The 22,781-nt window shown below is 37.1% G+C and overlaps 2 protein-coding genes across 2 annotated transcripts in view; both read left to right on the top strand.

Moving 5' to 3' along the window:
• The first annotated feature begins 274 nt into the window (after positions 1-274).
• On the top strand, positions 275-4,915 carry LOC119609866. Its single transcript, XM_037964862.1, has 2 exons — positions 275-673; positions 4,889-4,915. The coding sequence occupies exons 1-2, from the start codon at positions 275-277 to the stop codon at positions 4,913-4,915; spliced, it is 426 nt and encodes a 141-aa protein (XP_037820790.1).
• Positions 4,916-5,780: 865 nt separating this feature from the next.
• LOC119609773 (death-associated inhibitor of apoptosis 2) overlaps positions 5,781-22,781 on the top strand; it is a 57,077-nt gene continuing 40,076 nt past the window's right edge. Inside the window, exons 1-2 of the mRNA XM_037964686.1 lie at positions 5,781-6,321; positions 6,382-6,821. Of these exons, the coding sequence (XP_037820614.1) occupies positions 5,932-6,321; positions 6,382-6,821 (830 nt within the window). The 5' untranslated portion in view covers positions 5,781-5,931. The remainder of the gene's footprint in view (positions 6,322-6,381; positions 6,822-22,781) is intronic.

The following is a 22,781-nucleotide window of genomic DNA, read 5'->3' as shown; positions in this document are numbered from 1 at the left end:
GAGCTCTCCATGCAACAACAACAATAATTATGATCCAAAAAATCATAAAAATTATTTAAGTGTAAGAACAACAACAAACGAGAGATCTCCTCTCTCAAGTGCGCCAAAACAGAACAATTGTGTAGATAATAGCGCAAAAGAAAAAATAAATAAACAAACAACAGATTCAAAAACAACAACAAACGAGAGATCTCCTCTCTCAAGTGCGCCAAAACAAGACAATTGTGTGGAAGACAAAGCAAAAGAAAAAATAGATAATCAAACAACTGATTCAATGGTTGATGTAAATAGTAATGCTAATGTGAACAATATCACAAATAGTACCAATAACAATATTAACACTGTGAAAACCATTAATGATAAGGAGGGTCACTCAAGCCCAATGTCAAAGAATACTGGTGCCATACCAAAAAATACTCCAAATTTATTGAGCTCGCATAAAACGCAAAAGATCCAAACGGGAATGGACCGTTATGTCACATATGCAAAACGTAAGTCCAGCCCTAGGACTTCAAAATTGGAACCAAATCCAAAACAAGCGAAAACAAATTCCGTAAGTCAAAATCGTTTTGCACTGCTTGATAACCAAGAAAGTGAAAAAGTACCATCTATGACTTTAAAAGACCAAAAGCCACCTCCCCTCTATTTGCGCGAACCTACCACCAATCTATTGGTAAATAAGTTGTCCCAACTTGTAGGCAAAGAAAATTTCCATGTAGTCTCTCTACGGAAAGGAAATATTCAGGAAACAAAAATACAGACTTATTCAGAAAAGTCTTTTAGAACAATAGTTGATAGTTTTGATTCTGAGAAAAGAAATTATTACACGTATCAACTAAAAAGTGCAAAGGGTTTGACAGTAGTTATCAAAGGTGTAGACAGCTCTGTACCAACTGATGACATTAAAAAGGCGCTAGAGTCTGAAGGTTATGAAGTGAAGTCCATTCACAATATATTTAACAAGGACAAAATTCCCCAACCAATGTTTAGAGTTGAAATTACTTTTAACTCTTCACAATTGAAAAAAAAGGGTGATACTCATCCAATATACAGTTTAAGATATCTTCTCAATCGCAAAATAACTGTAGAGGAACCCATTAAGCGCAGAGGTCCTCCTCAATGCCTAAATTGCCAAGAGTTCGGTCACACCAGAACTTTCTGCAAATTACCATCTGTTTGTGTGAGATGCGGAGACATCCATAAGAGTCAAGATTGTCCTTACCCAAAAACAGATAACAATAAAAGAAAATGCAGTAACTGTGGTCAAAATCACACTGCTAACTATCGCGGATGTCCAGTATATCTACACATCCAACAATCAAACAAGGCCAGAAGACCTTTATATGCTCAATATAAAGCTTCTAACTTCCCAAGCCTTCCTAATACTTCTAGTGCTCAATATAGAAGTATCACAAATAAAAGCAATCAGAATAAATCGTATGCCCATACGACAAAAGAGGGTTCCGTTACCCAAATGAATGCAAATCAAACTTCTAGTGCCCAATATAGAAGTCTTACAAATAAGAATAATGAGAATTTGCAATCAAACAATGAAAATAATGCCCCATTATTTTCATATGCACATGCATTAAAAGAGGGTGTGCCTGCACCCGAAACAAATTCTCAAAGCTCTATTGAGAATCTAATTCAAACCATGAACAGTTTCATGGCAAATATGCAAAATATGTTTCAACAATTAATGCAGAATCAAAGCATGCTCATGCAGATCCTGCTAAATAAAAAATGAATTCTCTAAGAATTTGTTTTTGGAATGCTAACGGCCTTAGCCAACACAAGAATGAAGTAGAACAATTCCTGCTACTTCAGGAAATTGACGTACTACTCGTCTCTGAAACACACTTTACCCTAAAGAATTGTTTCAGAATTAATGGATACTACACTTACGATACAAAACATCCAAGTGGCAGAGCCTGTGGTGGAACAGCCATTTTAGTGAGAAAAAATATTAGACATTTCCCAATGCCAGAATACAAAAAGGACCATATCCAGGCCACCTCTATAAATATACCTGATAGTCGAGTTACAATATCTTCAATATATTGTCCTCCTAGGTATAATGTTAATCGAGAGCAGTTTCTCGAATACTTTAAAACTCTTGGCCCAAGATTCATAGCAGCTGGTGATTATAATGCAAAACATACATTTTGGGGCTCTCGCCTCATTACTCCCAAAGGCAGACAATTGCTAGAAGCAATATCGTACAACAGACTAGATGCCATATCTAGTGGCCAACCTACCTATTGGCCTACAGACCTCAATAAGATTCCCGATCTAATTGACTTTGCTGTAATCAAAAATATAAAACGAGAATTTATTTCAGTGATCCCTTCATTGGACCTCTCGTCAGACCACTCGCCTACAATTTTAACGTTATTAGAAACCCCAAATAAATTGGAAAACTATTGTTCTTGTTTCCCTAACAAGAAAACGAACTGGTTAAAGTATAAAATGTATGTTAGCTCACACCTGCCACAAAACATTTCATTGAAGAATGACCATGAAATACAATTCGCTGTCGATATATTTACGGATATCTTACAAGATGCTGTCAAAGTGTCTACACCCCCAGTCACCTTGGGAGACTTCAAAAAATCGAAATGTCCTAGGAACATTGAGTCTCTTATTAAAGAAAAGAGAACACTCAGACGTCAATGGCAACAATCACGATCTCCAAACATAAAGGTTAAACTTAATCAGTGCCAAAGAAGACTTCGCATCGCTTTAAAGGATAATAAGGAATCTAATCTGAGAAATTATCTCAAAAACTTAGACCCTACTAAGAAAACAGAATATAGTCTCTGGAAAGCTGTTAAAAATATGCAGTGCCCTATTGCATATGAGTCACCTATACGCCTTCAGAATGGTCAATGGGCAAGAAATACGTCAGAAAAAATTGAAGCATTCGCCAATCACTTGGAGAATGTGTTTACTCAAAATGATACAGATTCTTCTATTAGTGCTAACATTATAAATAATGTGGTTCCACACCCAATAAAATTCCGGTTCTCTACCGTGAAGATGACAATCAAAGGTCTAAAGGCAGGAAAATCACCTGGTATAGATAAAATTACTACCACGATGATAAGTAACCTGCCCAATTCAGCACTGAGAATTATTTTGTTCATCTTTAACTCGATGCTACGTATTGGATACTTCCCTAACTCATGGAAAGTATCCGAGATTGTTATGATACCAAAACCGGGGAAAGATGTCACTCAAGTGACATCATACCGTCCCATTAGCCTGTTGTCTTTATTCTCAAAACTTTTTGAAAAGTTATTGCTTGAAAGCCTTTTAGTACACTTTAACGATAATTGCATTATTCCTGGCCATCAGTTTGGTTTCAGAAGAAAGCACAGCACTATCGAACAGGTACATCGAATAACAACTCTTATTCGAAAGGCCTTCGAGAGCAAGCAATATTGCTCTGCATTATTCATAGATATTTCTCAAGCTTTTGATAAAGTCTGGCACGATGGACTAATACACAAAATTATCACATTACTACCTGCGAATGTTCACAAACTGCTTAAAAATTACATATATGAAAGATCTTTTCAAATCAGATCTAAAGATGTGATCTCTTCACGTCGAAAAATATCTGCTGGAGTACCCCAGGGGAGTATTCTAGGTCCGCTCCTATATATTTTATATACTGCAGATATGCCAACGAGCGCACTGACTCACACATCTACATTTGCGGATGATACCGCTTTTGTAAGCATGCATGCAAACCCTTCAATAGCTTCTGAACAACTCCAGTTTCACATCGGCGAATTGGAAAAATGGCTGGACAAATGGAAAATAAAAGTCAATGCTACAAAATGTACTCACGTTACATTTACTTTAAGAAGGGAAAATTGTCCTCCCGTGCAGATAAACAATATAAAAATTCCTGAACAAAGCCATGTGAGATATCTTGGTATCCACCTTGATCGCCGCTTAACATGGACTCACCACATTGAAGCCAAGGTTACACAAATAAAATTAAAGTCAGCTCAATTGTACTGGCTAATTGGACCACGGTCTGCTCTAGACTTGGAGTACAAAGTGCTTTTGTACAAAACAGTTATAAAACCGATATGGCTATACGGCATTCAACTGTGGGGAACAGCCTCCTCATCAAATGTTGAAAAATTACAAAGAAAGCAGTCAGCACTGTTAAGGTCAATAATAGGTGCCCCGTGGTACATTCGCAATAGTAATATTCATAGGGATCTCAATGTCCCCATAATACGCGAGGAGATCAAACTCTCTTGTTTAACCTACCTGTCGAAACTAATGGATCACCCAAATCCCCTTGCCAGGGAGTTGCTGTCATTTGAGGGTCACAGACGACTGAGAAGAACGGAAACATTGGATTTTGCCAGATAATCAAATTATCGAGAACTTTTGTTGAAATTGCAGTGGCAATAACGACGTTAGTTATAGTTTAGGTTAAGATTTCAATACTTATTGTAAATTTCTATGTAAGAAAGATTCAATAAATAATAACTAAAATGAAAAAAAAAAAAAAAAAAAAAAAAAATTTTAGATTATTCTTATTCTACACAAAAGAAAATGCAACCCTGATCAGCTGCCGACGCGTCAAAAGTTGAAAGTTGCTGAACTTTTCGCGGCAGACGCGTTACAAACTGCTATGTGTAACTTGTTAAATGAAAATACACTATTTCAACTTTCAACGCGTGTTGTGTACTTCCACCTTTAATCGGTAATTGTTGACTAATCACACTTGATGAATATATCCGTCAAAGCTACACCAATTTATAATAAAATACAATTTATTAATATTTTAAGTTATATATATTGTTAATTTTATTAACAGTAATTATATACATATCATTTTACCATTTTACATATCTCGCAGAATCTCAGTCCTCTAATTATCTATTAACTTGTGGAAATAATTTGTCTGTAAAGAAATACATAAGTACACATAAATATTGAAATATAAATATCAAAAGTTCATATTTATGTTTCCATTGATTAATTAAACTCCGAATTGTTTGTCTACTGCTTCTCTTCCTGCACTTTTTTAAAATTCAGTTTATAATAATTCTCTTTATGTTTAATAATTTTATTTAATATATTTTTTAATTCTTCACTTCTCGATCTTTCGCTTTCGCAGAAACAATTAATATGTAACGACGAAAAGTACAACTCTGTAACACAGTGACAGTCATTTGGTTGTCATTGTTGATGAAAATATAAATTTTAATACATATTAATTAAAATGTAGTTGTTTCATTCTTTCATATTCGGCCATTTCAACGGCCATTTTACCGATCATTTGACTGTCATTATGGATGGAATTATCTATTAACTACTTTTTTATCAATTCAATTATATTTTTTGTTTTTTATTTTCAATTCTTTAAAAAAAAACTTGCAAGTGTGTCAGTAAAATCATTTTGTATGTGTTAGTTTTGTTCATACTTTCTTATAGGGTTGTGAAATGAAAATACACTATTTCAACTTTTTGACAGAAGCCTATAAACCCGTGTTTATATTAGACAATACAATGACGTTTTTTACCAACACAACGTTGTCTAAACAATTATTTATACAACATTGTCATAAAGATGCTTTAACTATAATAATACCATATGTACCTGCTAATTTTATCATGATAACAATTTGACGTTTAGCAAAATAAAAATATTATCAGGTGATTGAGTAGCATCACCTAATGTGAATTGGCCTTGATATGTAGCTGAAAACTTTGCCGGCTTAAATTGATTTTAAGCCGCCGAAGAAATTCATGTGTCAGCCATCGATGTCATTATTTGTCGGCGCAGGTCTCCGTTGAGAATACACAATTTATTTGTGAGCAAAATAAATATTTTTCGTACTTATTATTTAATTATACATAAGTGCTTATAAACGGAGATTCATACATATCTTTTGTAAAATGAATTCCGAGGAAACTCGTTTACGAAGTTTTAGTGTATGGCCCATTAATGCTCCTGTATGTTCTCGGACTCTGGCAGCCAATGGTTTTTTTGCAACTGGAAATTTATTAGAGGTGGCATGTAATTGGTGCCATTGCCATATAAGTGATTGGGAGTTTAATGATAATGTGGAAGAACGGCACACTCGTTTAAGTCCACAATGTGAATTCATTATAAACAGGCACCAGTGTGGTAACATACCATTTTCAATGACAGAAAATGATTTATTACGGGTGAACCAAGATCGCAACACGGTTGTAAATGAAGGTCCGTCTTCAACAGCAAAGGAGCATCGCGAACTTGATTTACTAATTGAAAAGGATCGTTTAGCGACATTTGTTAACTGGCCGGTAATAAAATTTATTTTTTTTCGATATATTCTACTAAATTTATAATTAAATAATTGTTAGAATCCACATATTACACCACAATCATTAGCGAAAGCTGGATTTTTTTATCGTAATCGATCTGATGAGGTTGAATGTGCTTGGTGTAAAGGTGTGATTGCTCAGTGGGAAAAACAAGATAATGCATTCGAAGAACATCGTCGATTTTTTCCAGAATGCCCACGTGTACTACTGGGACCTTTAATTGAAATAGCCAATGATGGAATTCGAGACTTGGGTATTCAACAAATATCACCTCCTAAAAATCCAAAATATACATCTTTGCACTCTAGACTTCGAACTTATTCAAATTGGCCAATACCAGAAATACAAAAGCCGGAAGATCTAGCACAAGCAGGACTTTATTACCAAAAGATTGACGATCAAGTAAGATGCTTTCATTGTAACATGGGATTAAGATCATGGGAAAAGGAAGATGATCCCTGGTTTGAGCATGCTAAATGGTATGTATGTATTCGTAATAAGTGGTTAAAAAATGAAAATATTCAAGACAAAAATATTAATAGCATAAAATGGAGCAACAAAACTGCAAACTTTTTTCTTTTTCAATACTTTTCGAAAATTTTATATTCTAAGTCAGTCGTAGTATAGAACTTCTGGTCCATCAAATATCAAAAATAGGCAATTTTTGCGGATATCAAAAATACCATAACATGATTTGGTAGGGCGTGAACAGATGTTAAGGAATATGATCGGTATAGTGAAAAAAGTTTCCGCACCAAAAGCGATGAAGTTTTGTATAAATATTACTTTTTCTAAATGAGAAAAATAAATATTTTTGCCAACATTTTTGGATTGGTATTACATTATCTTAAATAAAACATTATTCTCGAATTTCTAACAAATCGTGGTAATAAATAATACGTTTATATGAAAATTATTAAAATATTTTTTGTAAAAGACACATTAAAAATTTTAATGGAAAATGATTTTCCTTAAGTGTCTGTACTACTAATTTTGTCCCTTCTTCATTCATATACGCCTTCTTGTCCCCTTCTAATCCAAGAATTGAAAAATAATGTACTCTATAACACAATCCAATTATAGATCTTACTATGTTTCAAATTTAAAGAAAATCGTTCCAGCCGTTTAAGTGTCATAAAAAAAAACATATAATTGTTTTAAAAGTGCCAAAAAAGATCCGGTTTTACCCATTTAATTATTTATTTATTCATTGAAGTGCATAAGTGCATTTTGTAAGTCCTTTTACGGAGCAAATACAGATTTCCCTTTTTTTTCCCCCTAAGGGTGGGCTTTCGAAATATACATATTCCTGAAACTATAAAAATTATAGTCTATAATAATTTAACTTTAGAATAGAAAAAAATCGGTCTTAAAGCACAAAAGTACTAATTTTGCCCGTTGTTCACCATTTGGCCTATTTTTTGTACCCTTCTGGTCCAACTTTCGCAACGGCACTTTGGCAGTACATATTTTTGACAAATTAAAAACCATAATCGAAAATGTTTTTGCTTAAGTATAGACAAAATCAGTATTAACTCCCAAAAATACTAATTTTAAACGTTTTTCACCCATGTTTCGAAAATTTGAAGAATCAGTTCAGTCGTTTAAGCGTGATTGACGAACACACAAACAAATAAACAACCAAACGAACAGACGTACAAAGAGATTAATAATATACATATATTAGGATAATAGGACTAATGTTCGAAGGATTGAACTGGGCTTTGTTATAATTATTATTTCACATGGCACAGTTTGTCATCCCTAATTCTAGGTCAGTTGTAAGTTATATGCTCGATCGTCTCTATATAGTCCGGTATACTACTATCCCACTTATTGACAAAGACCCTAACTGAAAAGTGCCCTGTTAGCATCCCTATCAGAATTTGGTATCTATCAGGTTTGTTTCCCCGAAGTCTAGTATCGTAATATCTGTAATTCCTCAAAGCGAATTATCCTGATCAAATAGACCTACAGAATTTTTGTACGATTGTCATCCCTAATTCTAGGTCAGTTGTAAATTATATGCTCGATCGTCTTTATATAGCCCGATATACTACTGTCCCACTTATTGACAAAGACCCTAACTGAAAAGTGCCCTGTTAGCATCCCTATCAGAATTTGATATCTATCAGATTTGTTTCCCCGAAGTCTAGTATCGAAATATTATGATCTTTAATTCCTCAAAACGAATTATCCTTATCAAATAGACCTACAGAATTTTTGTACGACTGTCGCTCGAATGTTTGAATTGAATAGATTCCTAGCCGCCAAGCCTGTTACAAATGTTCTATAAGTGACCGGTACAAAATGATGTCAAAGGCTGCTTGGAGTACTAATGGCATCACTATTGCCAATAGTGGCACACCTTTGAGCTTTATTGAGCATCATGCTATGACTGTCCTTTCTCAATGCTCCTACCAGTCAAAGCTACCATAAGTTAGAATAGGCCTGACAACCGATGTGTAAATATAATTTACCATATCTGGTTGCAATTCTTTCCTATAGAAAATACACATTCTTTCTTATAGATAATAATCATTCTTTCCTGAGTATTTTCTTTCCATAACAGCTTGCTATCAAGGAAAGTCCCTAAATACTTAGATCCTCTAGATAAACTTAGTTCGACGCCATCTAACTTTAGCAGCTTGACGTTGTATTTTTATACTGTGCTGCCAAATCTTGGAGACCAAAAAGGCTAAACCTCTTTTTATAAAAGACACCAAAATTTAATAAATTATAATTAAAAAGCAATATTTTTGGCAACAATGTTATATCAAATGCAACAATGCAATTTATGCACTAAAAAATGCAAAATAATATAATAATAATATCCCAGCAAAAAAAGTGTGGAAAAAGATGTAGAATTTTCATCACAACTAGTAACCCGAAGTGCTTCAAATTCGGGTGTAAAACCTATGAATTTTACATTAGCGTGTCATTGGAGGGATGTTGTTCATTTTTGGCAGCTTTGAACTACATCTGATCTTATTTTTAGAAGCAGTAAAAATCCGATATTTGGATGTCAAAAATAAAACACATTCTCTTAATGACACGCTTATGTAAATTTCACTACTCTTTCACCAAATCTTGATGTACTTCAAATATGTTATTTGTAATGACTTTTCCACATCTCTTTCCTCACTTTTAACTGGAGTTTCATTTGTAAGGAAATATTTGGTTTATAAAAGTGAAAAATATGAAATCGCATTTTAAGATGTGATTAAGATGTGGTTTGTAAAGTATGACATCAATTATTTTTTGCTGGGATGCACTATAAAAATAGAAAATATGCACTAAAAATATTGTCTTGTGAAATTTAAATAACATTTAAGACCATATGGTTCCCTACGCCAATTACGAATATATTTAAAATGTGATTTGATTTAGAAATTAGCGCATTTGTGTAGAATTTGCTTTAATTCCAATATGGACTTTAAAGTCAATTTCTGACGGATGTTTTGTATGGCGGTTAGGGTTAGACAGATGTGTTTGGAAGTCAAGTCAAGTTATTTGTTTATAAGGACACTCAGATGGACAGACTCAGAAAGAGATTCTAAGCGGATACTTTAAGGTTAATAGTCATCGGCGCAAACGCCCCAATATAGTAGTTTAGATTTTAAAAAATAACCTAAACTATGTAAAATTTAATGTCATAGTTTTACAGATTGAGCCTAGTTATTTTTTCTTAGGTAAATATCAAATTTATTGTAAAAATATGTAATACAACGAAATCAAAACACAATTTTTGCTAAAAAATAAAAAAATGCAAAATATGCAATAAAAATTTGAGAAATATGCAAAACATATGCAATTTAAACCAAAATATGCAATTTATGCGTTTATAACAAAATATGCAAAAATATGCAACAACATAGCAAATTCTTTGATTTGAAAAGAAAAATAGTTAAAATTATTTTGAGTTACTGACTACAAACATTCATTAGCATAGAAATCCTTGCCCTGGTTATATCAATCAAAGAATTACTAAAATAGTAAAAACAGGTTCTCCAAAAAGTACTGAATAATTTAGCAATGCCGATGCATCAGGTATGAAATATTGTGATATGTTTATACGGGATATGTTTATTAACTGCAAGATTTTCGGGCAATTAAAAAATGATTAATTCAGCTTCTTAATACTAAGATGAGTTTTTATTTAAGACTAATATACAAAGTTGAACAAAATACTAACGTATCAAGAATGAACATGTAAAAAGAAGAATAAGAACGTACATGTTGCAAGGTAGCAAAAGGGTTGCCAAGTTTCAACAAGCACTACTTAATGACACAAAAAAAGATAAATCTTCTCCATTACCAAAGATCAACATATGAATTTTTTGAATAAAAGATATATTTTTGTAAGAAATATGAGTGATCACAAATAGAGATTATTTTCTCAATAAGTTCGGTTTAAAACGAAGTTATTGATGATTTTATGTTTTTAGCGTGTTCCTAGTAAAAAGAAATATTTTTCCAGAAATATGAGGGATCACAAATCGAACTCATTTTCTCAAGGGAAGTTATTAAAATTGTATACCACTTTTGGGCTCTGTGCTTTAAAAAACCGAGGATGTTCATGTTAGAATTGTATAAATAGTAAATAAATTTATGCCAATTAGCAGCTATTTCACTAAATTTTTAAATGGCTAATGGCAAAATTTATTTTTTGATGGCTAAACGAGATTGAAATGTGCTAAATTTGGCCATAAAAGGGTTAAATTGGCAACAATGATCTTATACCTTCTGGTAAATAATACTAGTTCTGTTTTTTCAGGATTTACGCCTAGTCCCTTAGCTTTTATCCACCGAGTGCAGTCTCCATAACTGATCGTGAAAAGAAATTTTTTAGGCCAGTAATAATACCACGTCATACGCATAAGCAATGATCTTCCTAATCACTCCTTTGGATATACCCTGACCTTTGGTTCTTGACATAGTCAATGGATTCTCAGTACTGGGACCATGAAATCCTTTTTGCTCTGATAAGATCCGTTGAAGCACAGTTGTTCCATTCAATTGCTTGACCTGTAAGCTTAGTCCTAAGTTCCATGGTCCACCACTTGGGTTGTTTTCTCCTGTCCGGAAGAGTAATTGGACAAGATAGCTCGTAGCTTTCCTTAAGTAGTTCTGAAATTGTTCCCCTCACAACCCCATTTTTTGATGTCCTTGCTGCCCATTGTCAATTAATAGACTTTTTTAAACTTCTTTGATAACCCATTCAGACCAAACGAAATCAAGTAATTTCAAGATTTCGATCGAAATCTACTTGAAATTAAGTAATTTCCCAAGGGTTAAAATTACCAATTTTACCTTTTAGTATCAAGGGTTAATTTTACCTTACGAAAATTGTACAGTCTGGATTTGATGTTGCCTTTTCACATTAAGAAAAAGAGTAGTTCATGGACTTATAATGCCAATATGTCTATATGCCTTGGAGGTATATTCAGGTACCTTTGGTTATGTGATAAAGAGGTTGGGATTGACATTTAATAGAGTTGTGAGATACCTATATTCTATTGGAATGAGGCAGCATTATGGATTATATTAAGTATAGAAATTTATTGCACTTTTACAAGTTATGTAAACTGCGTGCTCCGGAATATTTGGTTAGTTTGTTTGAGTTTTGCAGATCTAATAGAAATAGACAGTTAAAAATACCAAAGTTGACTTCAATATTAGAGCGATCATTTTGTGTTAGAGTGGCACGTGTATACAATAAATTATCGAAAACTTTGAGAAATTTTGATGTTTCTGTTGAAACTTATAAGAAAAAGCTTTTTCGTGAAATTTCTGAAAACAGTTTATCCTTGTAGGTTTGAGTAGAACTGTGGAATGTTCTTATAGAATCGCTGATTTTGGGTATATATATATGTTTTCTACACAAGGTAATTTATTTCTTTATTGTGTCAATATGGTGTAGTTAGCTGTTGTTGTTGTTGTAGCAGCGACACCTGAAATTACACGTATATATATTTAAACATTATTCCCTACTCTTCTTCTTCGCTCTGGTTATCCAACTCCGTTAGATCTAAACCCAGTAGACGAGCCGCATCCAACGGCTGAGTCCAAAGGGATTCAGGTTCCAACTGAGTTGGATTTGCCCTGCAGTTAAAAAGGTGTTGAACATTGTGTGGGCCTGTTCCACACGCAGGACAAAGATCTTGAATGGTGTCGTTTATTCTCGACCAGTACGAGTTTAAACGGGTACACCATCCGGATCTTAGTTGTGCCAATACCACTCTAGTACGACGTGGTAGGTTTCGTTCCTCGTTTGCAACGGGTGGGGGACGGCCTCCCAGTATTATACTATCTCGGTGGGAATTGATGGAGTCTTCCACCGCCTGTTGATGGATAGTATTCAAAGCTGTCCTGTATGAGCTTTCGTCCTCTATATCATCCAGGTGTTCTTGGATGTCACTCTCATACATACGAAGATCTTTCCTGACATGCCTCGGGGGGGGTTCTAACTCCGTTAAATGGTGGTTAGGGTGGCCCTTCCGATGACATCCCAGTAGGAACTGCTTTGACAGCATGATGTTATGTTCCTTAACTGAAAGCATCTTCGTTTCGTCATGCAGATGTTCTTCGCATGTCATTTGAATGCAGCCTGTCACCGTTCTTAGGGCTGCGTTTTGACGTTTCTAGGTGTCCACACTGGCGCTGCGTAGTTTACCACTGACCGGCCAATCGTTTGGTAGGTAGTCAACAAGGTTTCTTTATCCATTCCCCAAGTGCTGCCGGCTAGAGACTTGAGTACCTTGTTTCTACTTCGCATCTTGTTGCAGATTGCAGTGGTGTGCGCTGAGGACATAAGGAGGCTATCGAATGTGACACCAAGTATTTTGGGGTGATTTACCGTCGGAATTTTTTCGCCATCGACTGTCACATCCAGTTCTAGCCCTACTTCCTTAGTCCAGGTGGTGAAGAGAGTTGCTGAGGATTTCGTAGGCGATATTTTTAAATTCCTTAAATGGAAGAAGCTGGAAAGATCACATAGGTAACTGTTTATCAAGCCGCAAAGGTCATCAATACTATTGCCCGTGGCCAATATCGAGCAGTCATCGGCGTAAGATATTATTTGGACGCCGTCCGGGGGTGTTGGGAGTTTAGACATGTAGAAATTAAACAGGATCGGCGAAAGAACTCCACCTTGGGGTACTCCCTGTTTAATTCTACGAGATTTAGATCTCTGGTTCCTAAACTCCACAAATGACTGTCGACCACACATGTAGTTCACTAGCCATCTCTTGGTGTTGTCAGAGAGACCAGATGTTAAAATGTCTCTGAAGAGAATGGCGTGATTGACCGTATCAAACGCTTTTGATAGGTCGAGTGCCACGAGGACCGTTCGTTGACATGGTCGGGCCTGATTAAGGCCGTGGCAAACTTGTGTGGTGATGGCGGTTAAAGCTGTTGTCGTACTGTGCTTTAGGCGGAATCCATGTTGATGATCTGCAGGATGTAGGTGTTGTTGTAATTCCGGGAGGAGTAGTGCCTCAAGCGTCTTGGCAATTGGTGACAGGAGGGAGATAGGCCTGTAAGATTCTCCCTGGTTTGCACTTTTCCCTGGCTTCAGCAAGGGAACAACCCTGCCCAATTTCCAGACCTCGGGTATTATAAGGGTTGACATCGACAAATTGAGGACTTTTGTAAGGTACTCAACTCCCGGTTCATCCAGATTTTTCAGCATCAACATGGATACACCGTCTGGGCCAATAGCTTTCGATGACTTAGCATCTCTGATGACCTTCGTAACCTCGCTCGTAGTAAAAACATATGGTCTGTCACTGACTCGAAGATCGTGTACCTTCCTTACGATGCTTCTTTTCGCCTTGTCTCTGTCGGGGTGCTCTATAAATTGACGTGCAAAGTAGTTCGAGCAGCGCTTAGGGTCGGATATGGTATTTCCATTGAAGGATATCGCGACCCTATCCTCATGTTTGGCTGGATTCGACAGAGATCTGACAGTAGACCATAGTTTGCTGGCTCCGGAGGTTAAGTTACAGGTTTTTAGGTGATTTACCCACTTTTCCCGCTTGTAGTCGTTAACCAACTTGCTGATCTCCCGGTTGAGCTGTTGAATTCTGGGATCGCTGGGGTTGGTTCTTCGGATTTCGTCTCGCTCATCTGCTAGTTCCGCTGCTGTTGCTGGGAAATTTGGTCTTATAAGCGGGATTCTACTAGCAGGTATTGTACGAGCAGCGGCAGCAAGGACGATTTCCCGGAACTCCCTTTCTGCGGAGCGCACGTCAGAAGGGGGGGGGGGGGGGGTAAATTCCTAAACTTGCGGTTGGTAAACTCTCTGAAGCTTATCCAGTCTGCCTTTTTTTGATTTTTATAAGTCCGGCGTTCAGAGACTATAAAGTCCGTCGGTTTGTCAAGCTTTATTATTATGGGTAGATGGTCTGATGACAGCGAAACTATAGGTTGCCAGGACGTATAGTTTAAGAGACCAGCACTACAAATTGTTATATCTGGCGAGCTCGTGCAACTACCCATAATTCTGGTGGGGGCATCGTCATTCACTGTGCAAAACGTGGAGTTGTCTATCTGTTCCGCAAATGCTATACCCCTCTGGTCATCCCCGAGATTCGAGTGCCAGAGCTCGTGATGAGCATTGAAGTCTCCCATCACGACACGGTTATCACCTTCCAGGAGGAATTTGATGTCAGGGTGATAACCTGCAGGTAAGCTGTTGACTGGCGGAATGTACACGTTGTACAGCTCAATTTCGGCAGCACCTGACTTAACCGCAATCCCCTGGTGTTCGATGTTTGGATCTGGGTTATTAAGGTCAGGCGAAATGAGTCTGTACTGCACAGAGTTGTGTACGATGAATGCGATGCCTCCACCACCGCTCCTTGCGCGATCCATTCGCAAGATGTTGTAATTATTACAACGCTGTAATTGGCAGCTGGACGTTAATTTGGTTTCTTGGATCGCTGCGATCTGGACTGTATGATGCTGCATAAAGTGAGTTACCTCTGTGATCTTACTAAGGAGGCCGTTACAATTAAACTGCATTAATGTCAACACTTCAGGTCTATGGGCAGCAATTTGAGGTGTTAGTGGCTGCGAGTGTATTTGTTGTTGTGGCTGTGGGTGTTGTAGTGGCCTGTGTTGCTGTTGTGTTAGATGCTGTTGGGGAGGAGGTGTAGCCGTGCTCGATTGCGTCGATGTTGATGACGTTGAGGACGGTGAAGGGCTGCGTTGTCTATTAATGCAACACGGGGCAACGAAACCATCACTCCACTCCCCAAGATTATTCAGACCGCTGCAGTTACGGTTGGCATCTTTCCTGAAGTGGACCCACTCGTTGCAAACGGTGCACCTAACTGATGGTCTGTTAGAGTGCAGAACTCCGTGGCAAACAGAGCAGTACCATGGTCCTGGATTTTGTTCAACTCCGGCTCGGACCAAAAGAATACGGAGCAGATTTGCCGGAATAGTCTGCTCCTTAAAAGAAAAAAGAAGAATAGAGAATACATACGTGTAAAGTCGGTGTGGCTGAGTTGACAATCCTTGGTCGTTGTTCGTTGAACTCCGAGTCGTTCCGGTGCGAAGAACCGATTGTCGTGGGAACGTAGTTAGCTGTTGTTTATATTGGATTTGGGAGATTTGCTGACTGTATATTGTGGAATTTGTCATTTATATTGACTTGTTTAATTGTATCAACTTCTGTATTTATGTAATTCTGTAAATAAAAATTTTGGGGATTTTATAGCATATATTGGGATATGTGCTTTAATTCTATGTGTAATTGAGTTTCTTGTAAGTCTTTCTATGACTTTGGAAGCCAGGTTTGTTGTGTGGGATTTTACTAGGGCATTTAAGGTTTTCTTCGCTTAATTTTGTTTTATTCAGGTGACTGAGATTCTATTTTGCTACATTAAGAATTAACTTTTTTTTTGGTTTTGTCTTATATTTACATACTGGTTTTTGTAATGAATTAACTGACAATGATCTGGCAGTATCATTAATTTGTAATTTTTATTAGACTTTTTGTTACTGTTAAATAATGGTTGAAAATAATTTTTTAAGTGGAGGGTTGCTGTATTATATATTTAGTCTGTATAATAGGTATATTTTTTAACAATTGTAAAGTTGATGTCTTTTGACTGGATTTTTTGAGAATTGTTTACTGTGAGTGGGTAGTAGTCTTGTAATACTATAACTTATATATGCATTTTGCATTCTTCTGATAAATGAGCTGGAGTTTGTTTATAATTGAAATTAGAGATTGTATTCTGTTGTATATTTTCTATTATGTGAATGGTTTATCATTATTGAAATATTATATGTTTTATTGATATTAACATGCATTTTCCCTTTGTTGGTTATTACCTTTTTGATATTAGAATCACTTGACTGAGTTGTGGTGTTATTATTGCATTTGATGGTACTTTGGTAATGTTGAGGAATTAACTATGTTGATTTGCTTTTGCAGTTGGAAATTCGTTGATGCTATAATACTGTTTTTCGTGGGTAGAAATGTTTAGATTGGTCTTGGAATTGTGTTGTCATTCATATTGTTATTGCTATTCTAGAGTAATTGTCTTTGTGATTATCCAATATGATGAATTACTGATATTGTCATAATTGTGTTTATGGTTTGTTTTATGTGGTTATTGATATTTGTATTGAAATTTTAATGGATTTGGCTGAATGCATTATATTCAATTGTCATTTACTTGTTATTTCATATGTGGGTGCATCATTGAATATCTGTTGACTGATAAAAATTTGCTGGATATATGTAAATGAGGTATCATTAGTGTTTTACTTGTAATTGCTTGGATGAGGATTATTTGTGTTGTTTGGATTAATACTTTGAACATTGTTGGTGTTGTCTGCTTCATTGTTTTTTTATTCAAGATTATTTTTAATATCTTATTGTTATATTATTAGAAGTTGGAACTTTGTATTTTCTTTTACTTTCTTTAACTGATTATCTTATTTAACATGCGGGGTTTCTTAAATTGGTATTTTTCTTGTAGTTCATTGTGTCCTTTATGTGAGACCTTTTTTTTATAAGATTTTGATTTATGTTGTATTAGTCCCTCATATTACTCACTAATTACTGTTATTTGTTTCTTTTTAAGGTATGTTATAATACAAATATTTTAGACTGTTGCTTTGGTATTATTGGTTGCCTATTTATTGTTGTTGGTTCATATCATTTTAATTGCAATTAATATGCATAGGTTTTTTATCTAGTATTGACTGATTTATGATATGAACTTTTTTGAGATTGTTTGCCAATTTTGGGAAATTTCTGTTAGCTTTGAAATGGGGGAATGTTTTGTGGTTTAAGGATGTTGTGATTGCTCAGTCAAAATTGCTGATTTGGATGAATTTACTTTGTGACTGTTTTGGTGGAAGATGATTTGTGACTGTTATTGTGTACATAGAGTTTTGTGTTTGTGAGGGTTTTTTCTGCTATTATATTTTTGCTCTTATAGAATTGTCTTTTCATTTTGTTCTTTTAAAGTTAGTCTTGAAATTTTTATTATGTAATTGACTGGTAATTTTGGTATTTAAATTCTTTTACATGAGTCGATATTTTTTGGGGTGGTTTAAAACTTTCTTCCAATTGTCTTATATTTCTTCAGAAATGTTCAACTGATAGGTGTTTTATAGCTTCATGTTTCTGTCTGATTTGTATTACCTATGTCCTTTACAGTCTGGGGTGTTATTTTCCATATAGTTGCTGTATGACATATTGATTGGTTCTGTGAGTTCATTTTTGGGATTGTTTATGACTTCTACATATTCTTTTCTTTATTTTCACCTGTTTTGCTTCTTTGAATTACATTTGATTGATTGCAAATTATGTAGGAATTTAGGTTTAGGTTAAGAAGGGTTATACACCGTAAAAAAAAAAAACGGTGTATATCCACTCGGAGACCATAAGGTCCATTGTGATTCCCTTCAAGAAGTGAAGATTCAAAACAGAGAAGCCAAAACACTTCCACAACACAAGAATGAAAGAAAATAGAAAAGAAAATAGGTAGAGAGTGGAGATTCAAAAACAGAGAAGCCAAAAAAACGCTACCACAACACAAGAATGAAAGAAAATGGTAAAGAGGTCATATTAATAGATAATTAAATAACAGATAAGTAAATAATTATATATATATATATATAATAAAGAAAATCCATGTCCCCCTATAAAGCCCAGTTAAAGAAGTGACTAATTCCCTTGACAAAACCTAAGTCCCGCAATTTCCCCCAGTTCGCCATGGAACCTATTCCCTAGCCATTTCAACCTGAGGTTCTGTATCCTAGAACACTGGCAAATAATATGCTCGATCGTCTCTACTTCCTCCTCATCCTCGCATAACCTGCAAAAGTCCGGTACACTACTGTCCCACTTACTAACAAAGGTTCTAACAGCAGTGTCCAGTTAGAATCCCTATCAGAACCCTTAGACTGCGTCTGTCCAGTCCTATAAGTATTTTGGTAGCACCCATATCAAGTTTTGGCCACAGGGCCTTTGATATTTTGCAATCCAATCTACTATTCCAGGACTGGTTAATGATATCACGTATTCTTTCGAATATCAACCTATTATAGTGACAAATGGGTGGTTTAACCATCCTTTCCCTGTCATCTATATCAAGGTTCGAACCTAATCTAGCTAGTTCGTCCGCAACCTCATTACCATGCACATTACAGTGCCCTGGCACCCAACACAATCTAATGACAAACAGTCTCATAATGTCCCTAAGGGCATTTCTGCAATCTACAACTAGGTGAGCGTGTGCCGTGTGACAATCCAATGCTCTAAGAGCAGCTTGACTATCAACATAAATTGTCACAACCGACCCCGGATCGATATGATTCCGAATCAGTTCCGTCGCTTTCCAGATCGCTAGGATCTCTGCTTGGAAGACACTACATTCGTCAGGGAGTCTGAATGACCGTTTTATGTTGATATCAGCGATATAGACACCGGCTCCCGTGCCGGTATCCATCTTGGACCCGTCAGTGAAAACTGCACACCCTCCAAACAGTCTATCGGATACAAGCCAATCACCCCTAGTTGGAAATTCTATCATAGGTGTTTCCCCGAAGTCTAGAGTCGTAATATCATAATCCGTAATTCCGTGAAGGGAATTACCCTGATCAAGCAGACCTACTTCGTACAAAATTTTTGTATGATTGTCGCGCGAGGGTTTCACTAACGAAGACTCGTAGAGTCTTAGTAGATTCCTAGCCGCCACACCCGCTACAAAATGTTCTATAGGTGACAGGTTCAGAATGATGTCCAAGGCCGCTTCCGGAGTACTTCTAATGGCACCAGTAATGCCAATGGAGGCACACCTTTGAGCTTTATTGAGCAACTTCCTGTAGCTGTCCTTTCTCAATGTCTCCCAGCAGACAATGCAACCATAAGTTAGAATAGGCCTGACAACCGATGTGTAAATCCAATTTACCATATCTGGTTGCAGACCCCAATTCTTCCCTATGGAATTCTTGCATGTGTAGTAGGCATTGAGACCCTTTTTCATTCTTTCCTGAGTATTTTCCTTCCATGACAGCTTGCTATCAAGGAAGTTCCCTAAATACTTAGCTCCTCTAGATAAACCTAATTCGACGCCATCTAACTTTGGCAATCTAAAATTGTCTACCTTATACCTTCTGGTAAATAGTACCAGTTCCGTTTTACAAGGATTAACACCCAGTCCCTTATCTTTCGCCCATAGCGAGAGTTCACCTAATGCAGTCTCCATGATGTCACTGATCGTGGATAGAAATTTTCCTTTGACCAGTATCACCACGTCGTCCGCATAGGCAACTATCTTCCTACCCTTAGATTCAAATAGCCTTAGGATACCGTTAACCGCTAGTAGCCACAGAAGAGGAGATAAAACACCTCCCTGTGGTGTCCCCCTGGTAACCTTTCTCCTAATGCAATGATCCCCTAGGGTCGAGTTAATAATTCTACTGCTAAGCATACAGACTATCCAACTCACCAGGAAGTCCTGAACTCCGAGCCCTATAAGCGAATCTCTAATAGCCTCAATCCTTATATTATTGAAGGCTCCCTCAATGTCCAAAAAACGCAGCCAGAGTATAATACTTATTCTTCAAGCCGTGCTCAACACAACTTACCACCTCATGCAGTGCACTCTCAACAGATTTACCCTTAAGGTAGGCATGTTGAGCGCCACTAATGAGGCGAGTATCAATATTGTTCCTTAGATGTAGATCTATCAGTCTCTCAAGTGTCTTCAAAAGAAAAGAAGACAGGCTGATAGGTCTAAAATCCTTTGGCTTTGAGTGGCTTACCTTACCGGCCTTGGGTATGAAAATAACCCTAACCTCCCTCCACCTCTTTGGTAAATACCTACTACCAATGCATCTCTTAAAAATCTTCATCAGAAGAGATATAGCGTCCTGAGGCAAGTTCTTTAGTAGAGCTGGAAATATACCATCCGGCCCCGGTGACTTGAAGGGGTCGAATGAATTAACCGCCCATACTAGCTTTTCCCTAGTGACTATCTCCTCTATGCAACTGTAGGTGCCACTTGGCGCCACAGACTCGAAGTCCCGTTGGTCGTCAACCACATCTTCAGTTGCAAGACAACATGTGTTTCCATTAGCAGAGCTAGGGTCTCAGAGCTAAACTCAGTCCATGAGTTATCACTCCTTTGGATATACCCTATGACCCTTGGGTCCTTAGATAATATCCGTCGGAATCTTGATAACTCGTTGACATTGTCTATGGATTCACAGTACTGGGACCATGAAATCCTTTTAGCCCTTTTGAGATCAGCCTTATACTTATTGAAACACATTTTATAGTTGTTCCAGTCAATTGCTCGACCTGTAAGCTTGGCCCTATTGAACAATTTCCTAACAGTCGACCTTTGAAGTCTAAGTTCCTTGGTCCACCACTTAGGTTGCTCTCTTTTGCCCGGGAAAGTAACCGGACAAGATAGCTCATAGCTTCCCTTAAGTAGGTCTGTGAACTCGTTCACAACCCCCTCTAAATCAGTTGGCAACAAATCGCACAAGGCCCGCTGTGCCAATACAGACTCTACCCTATCATTAAAGGTTCCCCAATTTGTTTTCCTAGGATCCCTAAAAGGTGGACTCCTAGCCAAGACAAAATCCAGTGTGAAGGTAATGCGACTATGGTCCGAGAATGAACAGTCCGTTGCAACCTTCCAATCCCTAACGAGATCTTCTAAACGGTTAATTAAAGTTAAATCTATAACTGCCTCCCTATCCTTGTTCCTGAACGTCGGCGTATCGCCCTTGTTACAGATGATGAGATTATTATCAGTTATAAAGTCAAATATTAACTCACCTCTTTTGTTGATATCCTTGCTGCCCCATTGGCAATGATGAGCATTAGCATCACAGCCCATCACAAGGATCGCACTTTTTCTTTTCGCATATGCCGTCAGCTCACGCACCTCAGAGCCGGGTGGGTCAGTCGCCTCGTACGGCATATACACCGAAGCCAGTGTGAGCGTACGCCTACCTTTGGCTTCTCTGTTTATTACGGTTATGTCACCGCTCCTAAAAGAATGAGAAATGAGAAAACCTAATTCATTCTTTGCCAGGATACAAGTCCTTACCTTGTCCTCGGAAGACGGGACAAATAAGGTGTAACCTTTGACCCTTAAACCAAGAACCTTATTGTTGTTAATCCAAGGTGGATAAGGGCCACGTCCGTCTGTGAATCGATGAGGAAGGTTACTAAATCGGCTGAAGCTGCTTCACAGTGATGCAGGTTTATCTGCACCACTAGCAACTTCTTTGGTTCTGTCATGTTTCGGGTACCGGAACCTGACAGTGCCAAGACCAAATTTAGCAACCCCCCCATCTCATCCAGGACTTCTAAGGACTTACGATCCACTGCGAATCGAAAGTCCTTGCCAGTATTCTCCTTACAAACCAGTGAGTTCACATGTCTCCATTGGTCTGTAAGAAGTCTACCATTCTGTTTGGCCAATACTGCCAGTATGGTTTGCACCGTTCTTACGGGTGGTGGAGTCCACACTGTTACTATTGACCGTAGTGGCAGTTCGGAAGCTTGTATCACCTCAAGCTTTGCTGCTGGGTTAATGTCGCTACATTTGCCAATTGCCGATTTTAAGAATTCCAAGGAGTTCTTGTTTCCGCAATTGACAACCTTCACGCCTTTAACCCAGTCTGCACCATTGAAGGATACATCCTCCGACTCACCCTCAAAGATGGCGATTTCATCAATCAGCCTACCTTCAATTGATTGCCAGAAATCGGTACTGATCCTCCCATCTGGATCATTCCGATCAATGACTGCCACTTGAAGGCATACATCTAGGCTGGTTGACTTCTTCACCTTCTTACTGGATGAAGAGGGTTGATCATCACCAGATCTGGCTCTCTTAATTGTCTCCTTACGGGGACCTTTAGGAGCGCCATCCGGGGATGGACCA

The sequence above is a fragment of the Lucilia sericata genome, unplaced genomic scaffold (genome assembly GCF_015586225.1).
Source record: "Lucilia sericata isolate MDLA Ls3-8-SP2 unplaced genomic scaffold, ASM1558622v1 Contig000025F_arrow, whole genome shotgun sequence".
NCBI lineage: Eukaryota > Metazoa > Arthropoda > Insecta > Diptera > Calliphoridae > Lucilia > Lucilia sericata.
The sequence above is the reverse complement of the archived record's forward strand: the minus strand, read 5'-3'. Positions and strand labels throughout refer to the sequence as shown.

What these genes read in the sequence shown, in the direction of transcription:
- LOC119609866 (XM_037964862.1), top strand. Translation starts at nt 275, where the DNA reads ATGGTTGATGTAAATAGTAATGCTAATGTGAACAATATCACAAATAGT. An exon ending in AACCTACCACCAATCTATTG is followed by an intron (nt 674 to 4,888) that starts GTAAATAAGTTG and finishes CATATCTCGCAG; the next exon opens with AATCTCAGTCCTCTAATTAT.